General features: G+C 37.7%; 1 protein-coding gene across 1 annotated transcript in view; it reads right to left on the bottom strand.

Annotated features, from left to right (window-relative positions):
- LOC127653782 (ubiquitin-like modifier-activating enzyme 1) overlaps window positions 1–16,741 on the bottom strand; it is a 42,120-nt gene that overhangs the window by 15,430 nt on the left and 9,949 nt on the right. The window contains exon 6 of the mRNA XM_052140548.1: window positions 13,231–13,320. Within this exon, the coding sequence (XP_051996508.1) occupies window positions 13,231–13,320 (90 nt within the window). The remainder of the gene's footprint in view (window positions 1–13,230; window positions 13,321–16,741) is intronic.

Raw genomic sequence — 16,741 nt, 5'->3', positions numbered from 1 at the left:
CAAAGATATTTATTGATCTACCGAAACTAGAAACATGTACAATGGCACAGATACTAACCACACTCTTTGAAACGGTTTTATTCTGTTCCCCTCTATCATGAGTTTCAGTTCTGCTTTGCTTGTGGCTGATTGTGTTAATGTTTAAACGCACATAAAAGTGCTAAGAAACACTTCCAATTTTCCTAAATGAAAATGATCAAAATCTTCCCTGTTCAAGCCTTAACAATATGGAGGTTTTATCTTTACAAGAAAATAAGCTACAATCATAATATAAAATATTTGAATTAAATATTAGATGCTAAAAGTAATAGTGTAAATTATACCATTATAAAGTAGCTACATCAAAGCTATAAATTCCTAAACTTGTGCAGGAAAACAATGGCATGCAGTGATTTATTACTAATTGTCCATCTGTTCTAACTGATGCTTCCAAGAGTATCACAAGCCATTATCACAATTTTGACAGAACCACTTATAAGTGAAGGTACATCAATATTCAATCCCTCACAAAAATACTAACTTTAAATCCACAAGGTATAAAAACTAGGGCTGTTGATTTAACGTGTTATTTCAGTGTGATTAAGTTTATAAAAAATAACGCCATTAATCGTAATGTCCCCCCCGGACAGTAATAAGGAAGATTCCTGAGAAATCTTTATGCAGAGCTACGCTCCCACCAGAAGCCTGCAGTCGGCTAAGGAACGTTGCCTTGTCGTACCAAAACAAAGAGGCACCAAAACACTTTCCCGGACTTTCAGTTTCATCATACCACGGTGGTGGAATGACCTTCCCAACTCAATCCGGGAAGCTAACTCACTCTCTATCTTCAAAAAACGGCTAAAAACACATCTTTTCCAAAAGCACTTAACCGGTCACAAAAAATTTTGACGATAGTGAAACTTTGTAAAATGGCACTTTTCGTACCACTGTCTCCCTAAGATGATTCGCTGATGTTTTTCCTCTTTTATAAGTCGCTTTGGATAAAAGCGTCTGCCAAATGAATAAATGTAAATGTAAATGCTAGCTTGTAGTACCACCTGTTTACTCCAGAGGGCAGTAAGTGAAACTTCAGATGTATGGTCAATGCGCAGTTTATACAGTGAAGAAAACAACCATCCAGTAGACAGAACAAAACAGACATGCGTTACGTTCTTGCATTCAAAACTCTTGATGGCGCGCAAATTTGAACTAAGAAATCTCAAGGTGTTTTCTAAATATTAAACTATATTTAACGTGACACAGTGACCTAAAAATGTATGTTTATGACGCAACACACCCGAGACGCTACACAAGCATGTCTGACACAGGTGTAAATTGACGGGTCCTTAAACAAGCCCTCATAATAAATCTCCAACTGATTGACAAATTCACTTGTGTAATGGATTGTTGTGAACTGTGTGTCAATGATTGACTTATGATCAATAATATGGTAGTAAACAATATATTGTATTCGAAAGCCACTTTTTGTGTTGTCTTATCAATGATGAACTCTTCTGCCACAAGAATATAATGCTTTTTAATTATCTGAATATTTTTTAATATATATGTTATATGAGGGGCTTTCTCAGCAAACATTTGTATATGCGATTAATCGCGATTAATTAATCGGAACACCATGTAATTTATTCGATTAAAAATTGTAACCGATTGACAGCCCTAATAGAAACACATGCATGTGATTAAACAATGTACTGTAAGATGTAGTGGCAACACAGCACAGACTCGATACTCTCTCAAACTGGCACTGTGCACTCATAGAAACACATTTATCTCTCAACAAGACGTGAAAATTGCTTTCTGGAAACCTGGCCTGCTGTTGAGGTTTTAATAGAGCACAGACCTTCTGATATGCTTGAAAAAAAAAAAAAAAAAAAAAAAAAAGTACTGGAGAGCATTCCAAAGCATTCCAGTTTTCTCATAGAATTACAGTGAATTTGCTCCGGGGAAACCCTCTCCATTTCCTCAGCTGATTACTTTATATGATAATGTCTTTACATTTATGGTCAGGATTTGAATTGGGTGCTGGGTGTGACTAGGTCCAATTTATGAACTAGTTATGAGCGAGTTGAGTCGCTCATGAATAGACAGTACTAAATACATACATAAAGTAATAATACAGTAAATAGATTGACAGAACGGTAGCTTGAGATATTTGCCCTATGGGAATGACTGTAAAAGCCTGTTTTACTACAGAATCTGCTTTTATAGAGCATGTTACGTCAATGGGGGATGGTTTGCCATTTGCAAAAAATGTAAAGTCTGCTAAGTTGTGTGCTATAAAACTATACGGTGTTTGTGCACCATACACATGGCAAAATATATTTTCTTAATCAGTATTTTAGTCTTGTTTTCCTGTAAAACACTTAAGCATCCTTAAAACAAGATGCATTTACATGAAAATAGACACAAAATAGACACAAGATATTAAGATTTGTTCATTGAGTAGTTAATGCTTAAAACAAGATCAAAATGTTTTACTCCTAAAGGTAATTTTATCTTATGACTGTATACTTCATGTCAGTGCTTTCATGCATTTTCTGTCATGCTAAGGGTAAATCCAGCAGCTTAGTTAAAGTTGGATTGATTTCAAAAATCGGATCAATTCCAACCAGACTTTTCACACTTAAGTCACATTCCAAAAAGGATTATATATGCATCTAAATGATTTTTCTACATATGATGGCCCAGATCTGTATGAACTATGTCATTTTAAGTCATGTGTCACATCATAATTGACCAAAGATCTGTTATTTTCACTGGACTCAAGGGACAATCCTGTCATGCTGTTGGTTGTACGATCTAGCCTGGATTCACATGAAAACCATCTAAATAGTCTTTTCATGGTCACACTCGTCTATGTTCATCAAATGGGAATACATTCACTTCGAACAACATACAAACAAACATTATCATTATGGAAGGCAGTAGACTAAATAAGTTGTTTATTCCCCTTTTAAGGTATTATCACAGAATTCCTCTGATAGCACAAAGATCATGCTGCCTTGCAACAAACAGTCTGGACTTTAAAACTCTGATCTCTTGATTCTCCTGAATTAAGTGTCTTAAAGGAATATTTCACCCATAAAACGTAATTGTCAATTGACTTACTTTCATGCTGTTCCAAATCCATAGGAATTTCTTCCGTAGAACACAAAAGGAGATATTTTGCTAAATACTTACCTGCTCTTTTCCAATGCTCCAAATTTGACAAAATGAACCCAATAAAACTAGTCCATATATGTCAAGGCTTTCAACTTATTTCAAAATCTCAAGTCTATTTCAACTTTATTCACTGATAATATTCCCTTCACCATAGATTTCCAATTTCATTCACGTCTGCGCATATTCAGACTATCTGTTTTACATTAGGTTACGAGACAGACAGGAACCAATTGGATTTGATGAAAACCTTGAGCGATGCATCTAGACGCAGCATATCTGAATATTCACATTAGAAAATGAGAATTTGAAAGCTATGGCAGAGGGAAAGATTTTCAAGGAATAATGACTTCAACAAAATGAAAATTCTCACATAATTTCCTCACCCTCATGCCATCCCAGATGTGTACGTCTTTCTTTCTTCCGCAGATCATAAATGAAGATTTTTTTGAAGAATATCTCAGCTCTGCGGGTCTATACAATGCTAGTGAATGGTGACCAAAATTTTGAAGCTCCAAAAAACAGATAAAGGAAGCATAAATTAATCCACAAGACTCCAGATGTTTAATTAAAATATTGTGAAGCAATCTAATTTATTTAGGGTGAGAACAGACTGAAATATAACTCCTTTTTCACTGTACATATTGCCATTGCAATCTCTAGGCACATCATAATTTCAAGCTCGATTACACTTCCTAGTGCTTACATTTACATTTATTCATTTGGCAGACGCTTTTATCCAAAGCGACTTACAAAAGAGGAAAAACATCAGCGAATCATCTTAGGGAGACAGTGGTGCAAAAAGTGCCATATTACAAAGTTTCACTATCATCAGAATAGTATACAAAACATATTTAAGTGCAACAAGAAATGTAAGTAATTTATTTATTAATTTTTTTTGTGACCGGTTAAGTGCTTGATGCATGCACAGTGTGCTAGATAGCACTAGAGAGTGTAATCAATCTTAAAATCATGATCACCAAGGAGACTGCTGATGTCACAATTTAGTGGAAAAATAAGTCCCATTTTGGTCTGTTCTCACCCAAAACTGATTAGACTGTTTCAGAAAACATGGATTAAACCACTGGAGTCTTATGGATTACATTTATGCTGCCTTAATGTGCTTTTTGGAGCTTCAAATTTTGGTCACTATTCACTTGCACTGTGTGGACCTACAGAGCTGAGATATTCTTCTAAAAATCTTTTTTTGTGTTCTGCAGAATAAAGAAAGTCAAACACATCTGGGATGGCATAAGGGTGAGTTCATGATAAGAGAATTTTCATTTTTGGGTGAACTCTCTCTTTAATAGAAAATTATACAAATATGGAACAACATGAGGGTTAGCAAATGACATTTTTGGGTAAACTAACACTAAAGCTTAGTGCTGGTAATCTAAACATTTCTGAATTGAGTCCCATAAGGAGCAAACCACATGCTATGACTATAGTTCCCTTGAGAAAATGTACTTAAAAACCAGATGACACCAAGCAGATTCTATCCCAGTAAAAGCACATGTAATGCAAGTTTCTTTGGATAAAAGTGTCTAATACATGATTTCAGACAATTGATACTTGTGAAATTGATTATCTTCAATTGTTAATATCAATTGCACACAGATTAATCTTCATAATTGTATTATCTATTGTAGAACGAATCTAATCCAGTCTAATGTTACATGTTGTCTTCTCTTTACTCTAGTATTCTCTCCATCAGCTACACACATGGTGATGTAGACCTACATTAGATTGACAATTCCAAACCAGAAATTTCACATCTAATTTAAACACTGATTCCAGTTTCAGCTGTTCCAGTTCAAGAGATAATTATAGGGAAACCCCTCTCTTCTACACTCAACACTGTTTTTAAAATAACTGGGCCTGTGGTCTGTTTGATCCCAACTGCTGACTGAAAATCATAGCTGGGAGGAGTACAGAGCCAAGACACTCCAGGCCTATGTAGATCACTGGATGTAATATAAGAATGCTAAAATAACGCACAATCGGCTTGACATGTGTGTGCTTTGGGGAGCATTTCGAAAGAGAGAGAGAAAAAAAATGGGCAGACAAATATAGTTTGTCTCGCCAGAGTCAGACTTTTGACTATGGGCATAAAGTCTGGTCCACTTTGCAGCTAATTCTGTCCAAAAACCAGCTACTTAGACAGAAAGAGACATTTCGATTGACATTTAAAGCGACCAACCAAGCTGATGTTACCACAACAATAGACTGCTGTGAAATAAACGGCACTTTCGACAGCAATAAAATGTGCAGAAAAAAAGAAATTGGCAGAAATGTGTGAAGACTTAATCAGAATTTCTGTTCAAAAATGAGTAAGCACTAAATATTGCACAAACATAAAACAGAAGATGAAGATTAACATACAATTCTGCTTGTGGATTTTTACTTGTTACTAAGTGCCTCAAACAAACCTCTAAGTGTCTTTCAATGACTTGACGGCAAATCCAGACACTAATATTTCCCCATTGTATCATTCTGGTACCTTGTGAATACAACTTTGTTTCCAGGTGGACTGGTGCACTCTGACTTCTGAAAGTTTGCGCAAAACCAGTCAATCAGATTGGAACTGCGTAATTTAAAGTTGACTCAATCGACCGCATTTTTGGCATAATGTTAAAATGTATTATTATATTTTTTTATTTAAAATTCATTTCGACTCATTTATATCATCATTTTGAGGGGGTTATTTAGTTGTTTTCAGGTTGTATGGTTTGTAGACATTACATCGTCATGGCAACGAAGTTGTTCAATTGGCTATAACTTTACACATTAAAGGTTAGTGAGCGATTTTATCACACTAAAATCATGTTAACATGAATATTGTTTATGTCTTGTGACTATACTTTTGAAATTTTAACGTTTATGGACGGGCCCCATTCACTACCATTGAAAATGCCTCACTGTAATCTCGATTTTTGCTTTTTTAAGAAAACGACAGACGAGTCAAAAGTAATTTTTGTGATTATCAACATTATGCCACAAATACTGCCATTCATTTGTATTGATCCTGGAATATTCCTTTAATATGGAGTGGTGGTGGCGTAGTGGGCTAAAGCACATAACTGTTAATCAGAAGGTTGCTGGTTCGATCCCCACAGCCCCCATCATTGTGTCCCTGAGCAAGGCACTTAACTCCACTCCAGGTTGCTCCGGGGGGATTGTGCCTGTAATAAGTGCACTGTAAATCGCTTTGGATAAAAGTGTCTGCCAAATGTGAAATGTAATGTAAATGCAAACTTTAAGCATGCATCAGACAGTTAGTGAATGGAATCCTTTTCAGCAAACTATACATTCATTTCTTAACCACCAGGGATAGTTTACATGACTTCACTCTCTTGGTGTGGTCTTGCAATGGCAGGCCAGGACCCTTGTATGGCTCTACTATAAGTGCCGTATGAAATATGGTTTAATGACTTCACCATGCAGACATATGGAAATTGTGATTCATGCAGTAAGTAGGAGAGTGCTAAAGGTGCAAATTCAAGAGTTCGTCAACAGAAAGGCACAACAGGGCACAAGCCATGTGTTTCCAGATCAATCACTCCGCTCAGAGTAGAGATAGAGTTACACCTCCATAATGCAGCATTGAGTTTAATAGTTAACACTGACATTGGTTAGAGTTACACCATTTTGAACACCTACTCACATTACACGACAAAGCAAAGCGCTGACAAAATTCGCCCAATATTTTAAGCCAAAAAAGCACATAGCAAAACAAATTACTGAAATAAAATCATTGAACAATTTTCACCCCAAACTACCCAATTGGTGCATTTATGTGTCTTTAACTAGGGAAAGCTTTAACCAAAACAAAATGCTCACTGATGAAGGTATACACTGCCAAACTACATTTTCTGAGCTGATTATGCAAGTGAGAACCCTCTACAGTAAACACAATGGTAAAATAAATGAATGAAAGAACAAGCAAAGACTTAATGTTTTGAAACTCCATCATAAAGGGAATGCTTAAGAAAGGCTTTGGGGCTGAGCAGATGCGCTTTGAAACTTCATAATTTCTTCTCCTCAAACCCTTCTGTTTCTATGCCTTAAGAAGCCATGAACGATTAAATGAATAAAGAGGCCATAGCAATGAAGCTTTGCGCTTTAGTGAGTCTGTTTCTAATAGAAGAGTTTCCTGCGATGGCAGGAAATAGCTGTCATTTCTGCAGAGTTTTCTCTCTTTAGGGGTGTGGTCCTGGTCAAGACAATCTCCTGAACTCCAAACTGAATGTCAGAATGGGAAAGAAAGGTGATTTAAGCAATTTTGAGTGTGGCATGGTTGTTGGTGCCAGACGGGCCGGTCTGAGTATTTCACAATCTGCTCAGTTACTGGGATTTTCCCACACAACCATTTCTAGGGTTTACAAAGAATGGTGTGAAAAGGGAAAAACATCCAGTATGCGGCAGTCCTGTGGGCGAAAATGCCTTGTTGATGCTAGAGGTCAGAGGAGAATGGGCCGACTGATTCAAGCTGATAGAAGAGCAACTTTGTCTGAAATAACCACTCGTTACAACCGAGGTATGCAGCAAAGCATTTGTGAAGCCACAACATGCACAACCTTGAGGCGGATGGGCTACAACAGCAGAAGACCCCACCGGGTACCACTCATCTCCACTACAAATAGGAAAAAGAGGCTACAATTTGCAAGAGCTCACCAAGACTGGAAAAATGTTGCCTGGTCTGATGAGTCTCGATTTCTGTTGAGACATTCAGACGGTAGAGTCAGAATTTGGCGTAAACAGAATGAGAACATGGATCCATCATGCCTTGTTACCACTGTGCAGGCTGGTGGTGGTGGTGTAATGGTGTGGGGGATGTTTTCTTGGCACACTTTAGGCCCCTTAGTGCCAATTGGGCATCGTTTAAATGCCACGGCCTACCTGAGCATTGTTTCTGACCATGTCCATCCCTTTATGGCCACCATGTACCCATCCTATGATGGCTACTTCCAGCAGGATAATGCACCATGTCACAAAGCTCGAATCATTTCAAATTGGTTTCTTGAACATGAAAATGAGTTCACTGTAGTAAAATGGCCCCCACAGTCACCAGATCTCAACCCAATAGAGCATCTTTGGGATGTGGTGGAACGGGAGCTTCGTGCCCTGGATGTGCATCCCACAAATCTCCATCAACTGTAAGATGCTATCCTATCAATATGGGCCAACACTTCTAAAGAATGCTTTCAGCACCTTGTTGAATCAATGCCACGTATAATTAAGGCAGTTCTGAAGGCGAAAGGGGGTCAAACACAGTATTAGTATGGTGTTCCTAATAATCATTTAGGTGAGTGTATATATATATAAAACATATGTGCTACTTAAAGATAACAAGAGACATATAAAAACTTACCGAGCAGAACAGAGAGGGTGACCAGATGTCCTAATTAAACCGTACAAAGATTTTCACCCCAAAATTATTCACACCATTCACAAAACAACAGTCTTCGCCTCAATCGATTTACACAGTGAACCAAGCAAAATATTTTGTTCAGAAAAGTATCTTCAACAATTATTGCCTCAATAATGGTTTTACACCAAGCACAAAGCAACGCTAATCACTGACAAATAATGGCCGACAATTTTTGCACCAAAACTGCTCACACCGATCACAAAGCAAAGAATAATGCTGACAAACATCAATCAACAATTTTTGCCCCAAACAATTTACACAGAGTACAAAGCGAAGCAAATAGCTGACAAAATCCACCATTAATAAATCTATTACCATTTAAAGAATGTAAATAAAACAAAGAATTTAGAACTGTCCAAACATATTTCTGTATCCTTTCAACAAAGTCACTTTTTCAAGGTATGTCCAGTCCACTCGGCGGCCATCTTTGGAATGCTCTTGGGCAAGTAAACAAGCGTTATGAAAGTACAGCTCCCATCTACTTGAATGGGGAAAACCAAACTCTCCAAAACGGTTGGTCAAGATTACTATAAAAAAAGGTAGAGTAGTGAAGACAGGGGAAGGTCCAGGTGATAATGGGCGGGGTGCGGTGTCGCATCTAACTCATGTCGGGTTTCCTTGGTGCAGGTCCTGCAAAGCATCTAACTCGCACCAGACCCTCCCCGCTCTGTTCCTGCAAAGACAACGGCAGGTAGAGACCAATCTTTACAGGAGTGGCGTGCTCTGTGTTTAAAGGCAGTGGTGATGAGGCACTTCATTGGGTTCAGTTGAGCCCCGTCACACACCACCAAACGGGTAAAAGTCACCACGGGCGACAATGATCCACGGGAGGGGTGTGCCATTCCGTCACAACTGGTATAATAAATTGTGCGTCTTTAACTCAGATTACAAAAAATAAATTAAAAATAAATTGTACCATCTTGTATAGCTAATACACATGCGTGTTCTCGAGTTGCCTGACAGATTTCTGTATCTAAAAGATAACTTGCTATTTTACCACTAAGGCAGGACTTCCTTTCTACATCTGTTGACCATTGGCTGCACTTGGGCATTCAAATGTCTCCTTTTGACAAGCAGGAAATGTTTGTGGAACAATGACGTCACCAACGAACAGTCCTTGAAATGGTCTATATAGGTCGACCTCTACCCATTACTAGAAACACTACCAATCAATATCAGCATCATTGAAAATCCCTGCAAGTCATAAAGAGCATATGATGACTTACTGGGACAAAAATGTATCCACTGCGGCTATAATAGAGAAAAAGGCTTGAATGTAATTATCAAAAGCATCACAAGCACTGCCAGATGTTCCCTCAATGCTGATGAGCCTCTTTTTAATACAAACAGGCAAAGGGCTGAGATGACAGATATGGATTTATTAACAGAGGCAGGTTCAAACATGAATTTGTTTAATTTACTGTAAAACACAAGTACCACTTAACCCTGCAAGGACGGCATCTGCATCATACGGAGTACCAAAGGGCTAAACGGACTACACAAGTGCTTCAGGATTAGTATCTTACATAAAAAGAAAAAAGTGCCATGTTTATTATTTTCATAAAAGTCACCATTTATTCAGTCCAATAAATGATTTGGAATGCTCTATTCTACAAATCATTCTCATGATATGGTGATCGGTAGATGAGATCTCTGAATTACTGTCTCGTGAGAAGGTAAAAATAGTGGAGACAAGGATGTCCTTGATAGAAAACAGGATGCTTGGGGCGTATATCCGTCCTCTGTTCCACTCTACTTCAGACTATATCTTATATTTATGATGACAGTATCACAAGACAAGTGTAATCTTGCTTTCTAGACTCTAAGCAGAACTCTGTTAGCATGTGACCTGTCAAATCTCCATAATTTATAGTTTTTTTTTTTGGCCTATGTGCTGACCATGTGACTTCCTTTTAGCAATTGACTGTAACACACTGGGTCCAAAATTAACCAAGCAGCAAATGCATGTAATAATTGCCTTCTCAAGTAAATACTCGCAAGTTCGTTGGTAAACGTATTATTACATGGCCTAAAAAATATTTTGTATTGTAGGAATGATAATCTGACCATCGCGGAGGTAAATGATGTGCACAAATAAAATCAATCACCAAAACCATCTATTGCATAAAGTGCACATCTTTGTGCATCTTCGCTTTTTCCTTATTGGAAAAATATCACTTATGTGGAATATTCCCTGTATTACGCTACCAAAATTCAACCAATCATTGCGGTCTCTCTCTGTCTATACATTGTAAATCCATAATACTGGAAGCCACGTGGCAGGAAAAGAGACTAATAGATATTTCCACAGCTCAATTCAATACAACGACAGCTATCAAAGCCTCACATGGCAACTGCTGCATTGTAACCAATCTAAAAAAGGTTTTAAAAATGGAAAATTAACTAATCAAACTCTGTATTTAGTTTTCCACTTAATAGCTGCTTTCACCTAACCATAGCCCCAAAATGTTTTTGGACACTTAAGCCATGCATGAGTGCAGTAGATAATAAAGCAGACTTTTGAAGGAAAACATTACACAAAATAATTTTTTGGTTTTATAAAAAAAATAATAAAAGTTTGGTTTTAAATGATAAATAATATCATCATCATATAGATTATATATATATATATATATATATATATATATATATATATATATATAGATAGATAGATAGATAGTGTTAAAAATCAATACAAAAAGTATTTACATACGTTTTTCTTACCGTAACAAAAAAGTTAGTTTTAAGAAAAGCTCTATCATTTGCCACTTGGTTTGATATCTAATCTAATACAATGACATTAATGCATTTGAAGTGCATCTTAAGTGTCCAAATTATATTTGGGGCCACTGTATGTTCTTGCAGAATACGTTTAATGTGTCCACTAAGCCAGCAGTGTATGTTTTGGTGAGTGTTTTTAGTAAGGAAAAGTCTGGACACTCCAGAAAATGGCCACATCTCACCAGTAACCTGAGCTTGTGTGTTTCAAAGCCCAGCTCACCGCTTGTCCCCTTGGGTGCATATTACCCTCAACTCTGACCCTGCACATGTGGGTTGAAACAACATTCCCTCCTCCATGTCTGAGGTTGCATTACCTCATTTATGAAGTCTAGCATGCAGAAATCTTGGAAAGAATATTTCAAATGTGTTTTTGTCTGTATGTAATGTGCTTCCTCACCTTCATAAACCTATAAGCCCTGAGCATAAACTCCAGGCTTTGTATGCAATATCTTTGAAGTTTGGCTGTGATAATGCATGAATGTGTCTGTCTGAATACTCCACTGTATAAATCTGTATTTGTTCCCTTTGAAAGTGGAACTTGTGCAAACACCACAGGTTAGCAAGAGAGGGGTTTGCGAGGGTGAGTGTACAGTTACTAAGTGGTTTAAGCCCCTGAGGAAGAAACTGAGTTAACTAAAGCCTGCAGTGGTCTAGACCCAGACTGATGCTGCACCCTTTCACCCCAACCCATCACTCTCGACCCCCACAACTCAACCTCAGTAGTCACTACCGCTTGTTCACAGCACAAGAGTGATTATTAGGAACAAAAGTCATTCAACTGGGCCTTTACCTTAAACTTAATTGATATTAGTCTTCTGCAAGTGTCTAAATTATTCTTGAATAATGGTGGTGGGGTAGTGGGATAAAGCACATAACTGTAAATCAGAAGGTCGCTGGTTCAATCCCCACAGCCACCACCATTGTGTCCTTGAGCAAGGCACTTAACTCCAGGTTGCTCTGGGGGATTGTCCCTGTAACAAGTGCACTGTAAGTTGCTTTGGATAAAAGTGTCTGCCAAATATATAAATGTAAATATAAATGAATATGTTGTATGTACGTACTGTATGTAGCTGTAGACGATATATGCAGAGATACATGTAAGCGAGCAGCTTTGTCACTTACTGTAAATATTGGGGCCGCACAAGGCTGTGAGAGGGTGAAGTATTGAGTGGCCAGGTTGACGTATGTGGTGTGGTAAGATTTGATTTTCTGGTGACTCCGGATGAGTTTATACAGTTCCAAACACATCAGTCCGGCAGCTGTTGCAGCTGTTGTTGTGGCAATCTCTGGAATGATGCGGCCAGCAATCAACTTGCTCTATAGAATAGCGAAAGGTCTTCGATATTATTTCTGTATCTTAAGCGGGGCTGTTTTAGGCATAGGCGAAATAAGTGGTCAAATTGGGCACCAACGAGAAAGCTGCCGCCACACACCCTAAACACCACCAATAGGGACCTTGCATAGGGTACCAGAATGATTATAATTCAAAAGTTTTGACACGCTTTTTATTGCTTTGACGACTTGACTATATTTCTAACGTGAGGAAAATTGTATGTGTAGGTGGGTCCAAATTTTTGACTGGCCTTTGTTCACTGTGTGTGAATTACAGATACACATTTAATGGTGCAAATAAGCCACTTAATATAGCATGATCATCTAAGCCAAAAAAGAGGCAGTTCTCTAGGAGTCCGGATAGGGATTCTATGGTCTCGATGAGTCTGAAGGACTTGTAAATGAGTGTGCATGTATTAAAGTGAGGACACAAATGCCCATAGGGGAAAGATGCATCACTTTAGAACTGATATCACAAACAAAAGCACAGCAAATGTTGTTTGACAAAAAGACAAAGAGTCATTCACATTGTGGCAGTTGGCTGTTGGTATATCATAATTCTCTGCCCTCAGGTTGGAGGCTGCAACGGTATAGTCCATGTGGAAATTGCCATCATCCTGGAACAAAAGAATGGAAAAGAACATAGAGAAATGCACATACAATTGCATTATTACAAGCACTGACACATAAGGGGTGTTCACACAGAGTGTGTTCTTGCATTTAATCAGTGCTATACTGTATGTGCTATTTTTAAATGATTGATCCATTGTTAACGGAGTTAGCTAAAGCCTGCAGTGGTCTAGAACCAGACTGATGCTGCACCCTTTCACCCTGACCCATCACTCTCGACCCCCACAACTCAACCTCAGTAGTCATTACCGTTTGTTCACAGCACAAGAGTGATTATTAGGAACAAAAGTCGTTCAACTGGCACTTTAACTTAAACTGAAAACATATTAGTCGGTACAAATGCATCAGACAGATGTCTTTGATTGTTGAGTCTCTTTGCGTTCCATGGGCACTGTTTTTACGGATGCCATGTCGGTTAAAAAGAAAAACGCACCTCCGTTCCATTAGGGGGTGTTCACACAGGATACATTCCTGAGTTCAGCTTAACACAGAACAGCATTAGGAATACAAGTGTTTCAACATGCATTTTTTTATTTGATCCCCTTTTCTCCCCAATTTTGGAATGCCCGATTTCCACTACTTACTAGGTCTTCGTGGTAGCGCGGTTACTCACCTCAATCCAGGTGGCGGAGGACAAGTCTCAGTTGTCTCTGCTTCTGAGACCGTCAATCCGCACTTCTTATCACATGGCTTGCTCTGCATGACACCGTGGAGACTCACAGCATGTGGAGGCTCATGCTACTCTCCGTGATCCACCCACAACTTACCACACGCCCCATTGAGAGAAAGAACCACTAATCATGACCACGAGGAGGTTACACCATTTGACTCTACCCTCACTAGCAACCGGGCCAATTTGGTTGCTTAGGAGACCTTGCTGGAGTCACTCAGCGTCAAAACTCGCTGAGCTACACAGGCCCCACAACCTGCATTTTTAACAGTTGAACTACTTTTACTTTTTGATTCTCTTGCATATATAGTGGGGTTCAAAAGTCAAATATGGGACAATATGGGACATGAAAAATTCTGAAAAGTAATTTTTTCAATGTAACTTTTCCCTTAATTTAATTATAATGCTGGTAACTTAATTTGCAAAAAAATAAAATAAATAAATAAATAATAAAATAAAAAATTATTAGAAAACTTTTAAGGAATGTACTGTAGAAGAATTTCATCTCAGACTTTTGGACTGCACTGTATAATAGACCTACAAAATTTGATCCTTTGTCTTAGTTAGAGACACTAGTTAGAGGGAATTAAAAATTAGCCGTTTCATTTTCTGTAATTTGTTATTTCTTGTCAACTATGGAAAACACTCCAAACACTTTTGTCAATCACCAAATTCAAAGACAAAGACTTCAAAGACACATAATCGTTACTCTTACAGTTCATACAAAATCCTTTAGATTTAAACATTGCTCATAAACATCTACCCAGTTTACTTACATAAAACAATACTTATACTACATAGATAAATAATATTGGCATTATATTCATGCTATATAGCTAGAGGGGAACTGGGCCACCAGCTGAGCCTGGTTTCTCCTAAGGTAATTGTTTTTTATATAACGCCCGTTTCACACATACTCCGTGTGCAGTGCGTATGCGGTACAGGAGCAGCACGCGCTATAGTGCTTTCACATATGCTGCGTTTGCAGTGCGCTACTGATCCGCAGTTTCTGTGTGCCACAAAATTAAAAATGTGTAAGGAATTTTGATTTTAAATCCAAACGTTAACTTTGACATGGTTTAAGACATTGAAACAGTATGAAAATTATAATTTTAATCATTGTGATTCTTTGTTTTACATGTAGTTCGAGTTGAAGAAAAGCTATTGCGCTATATCTGTTGCTAAGAAGAAGAATGAGATGCATTTGTGTTCACTCTGTCTTTTTTTAGGGTAAAAAAATCATATATAAATGGCATTTTGGAACTTTTGGGCCTATAATCATACTTTTTTGTTTTTCTTGACCCTGTAATTTAGTAACTGTAGAACACATTAACTGTAATTATGCGTATATGATGAAATTATTACAGTTTCTTGACAATCTATGTCTATTTTAATGTGAACAATGCTCTGCCACTTTAATTCAGTGCTGTGCAGCACAGCAAAAACAGACTCGGTCCGTAAACCATCGCTGCACTGCTGTATACGCACCGCAACTGGAACGGATCGACGGACTGCATCCGCGTGCATTGTAAAAGCTCTAACCTGTTAACATGGGTACGGAAAAAAATACGCACCGCAAACGGAGTATGTGTGAAACGGGCGTAACTTCTTATGGATTTTTGTGTTCCTTGCCACAGTCACCTTTGTCTGGCTCACTAAGGGCCTAAAGACAATAGTTAAATAAGGCATGATTTGTAATTACAATATTCATTTAAACCACACAGTGATTCTTTGAAGACATTACAGCATCATTTTCTGTAAAGCTGCTTTGAAACAATGTGCGATATGAAAAGCACCATACAAATAAAAATGACTTGATCAAATCAGCACCAACCAGCCATCTGTTCATTCATTACCAAAGGGCAAATAACAATGTAACAAAAGACCAGTCTGAAACAACAGCTTTGTTCGTTTTTGGTCTAGTGTTGACTGTTATATTTTAACCTTACAGTACATAAAGGACAAGAACAATACAAAAACAGAAGCATAAACACAAAATAATTTGTCCCACATGTATGTTTGCACACTTTAGTACAACAGGTACCAGACTGATAAAGATGCCATGTCATGCCTGACTTAAATGTCATGTAATTTCCCATGGTCATGTGACACTGCACATGATTTCACACTTAAATATGGAAACTCATTAGACAGCAGGGACTTTAGTATAATGAACATCTTTTAATAATACAAAAAAGTTCTTTTTTCTTTAAGATTATATAAATGAGCTGAACAGAATCTATCTTTAATAAATGTTTAATAGATTAATACTCTGTTTTTTGTTCTTCTTACAACAACATGTACAGCATCTTAAAAATAACCATTTTTGGAATGTGTTATACTGTACGTTTTATTTGATCTTTTAACTTGAAACGAAGGTGTGATATGATATTGCTTATTTGCAGATGTGTTTAGACACATTGGGTTTGAGGTTTTGGCAGCCTTCTTATGCCCCAGGCACTGCAGCACTACAAAGGCTGTGGAGTACTGGGTGTGTTGTGGGTAACTGCAGGTGTTTTTCAGTGCAGTATATAATCACGCAACCTGATGCCAACAGAATCCCCCAAACACACATTCCATGGAAAAAACAACAACTAATTGATCTGGCAAAGAACATGCATATGGCCATTTGAAATATGCAGTAGGGGGTCCAAATGTCTGAGAGCACTAGTGAAAATACTTCTATTTTCCATCTTTCTAATGTAACACAAACATTATTACACATTATGATATCTGCA

The sequence above is a fragment of the Xyrauchen texanus genome, chromosome 13, assembly GCF_025860055.1.
Source record: "Xyrauchen texanus isolate HMW12.3.18 chromosome 13, RBS_HiC_50CHRs, whole genome shotgun sequence".
NCBI classification, from domain to species: domain Eukaryota; kingdom Metazoa; phylum Chordata; class Actinopteri; order Cypriniformes; family Catostomidae; genus Xyrauchen; species Xyrauchen texanus.
The sequence above is the reverse complement of the archived record's forward strand: the minus strand, read 5'-3'. Positions and strand labels throughout refer to the sequence as shown.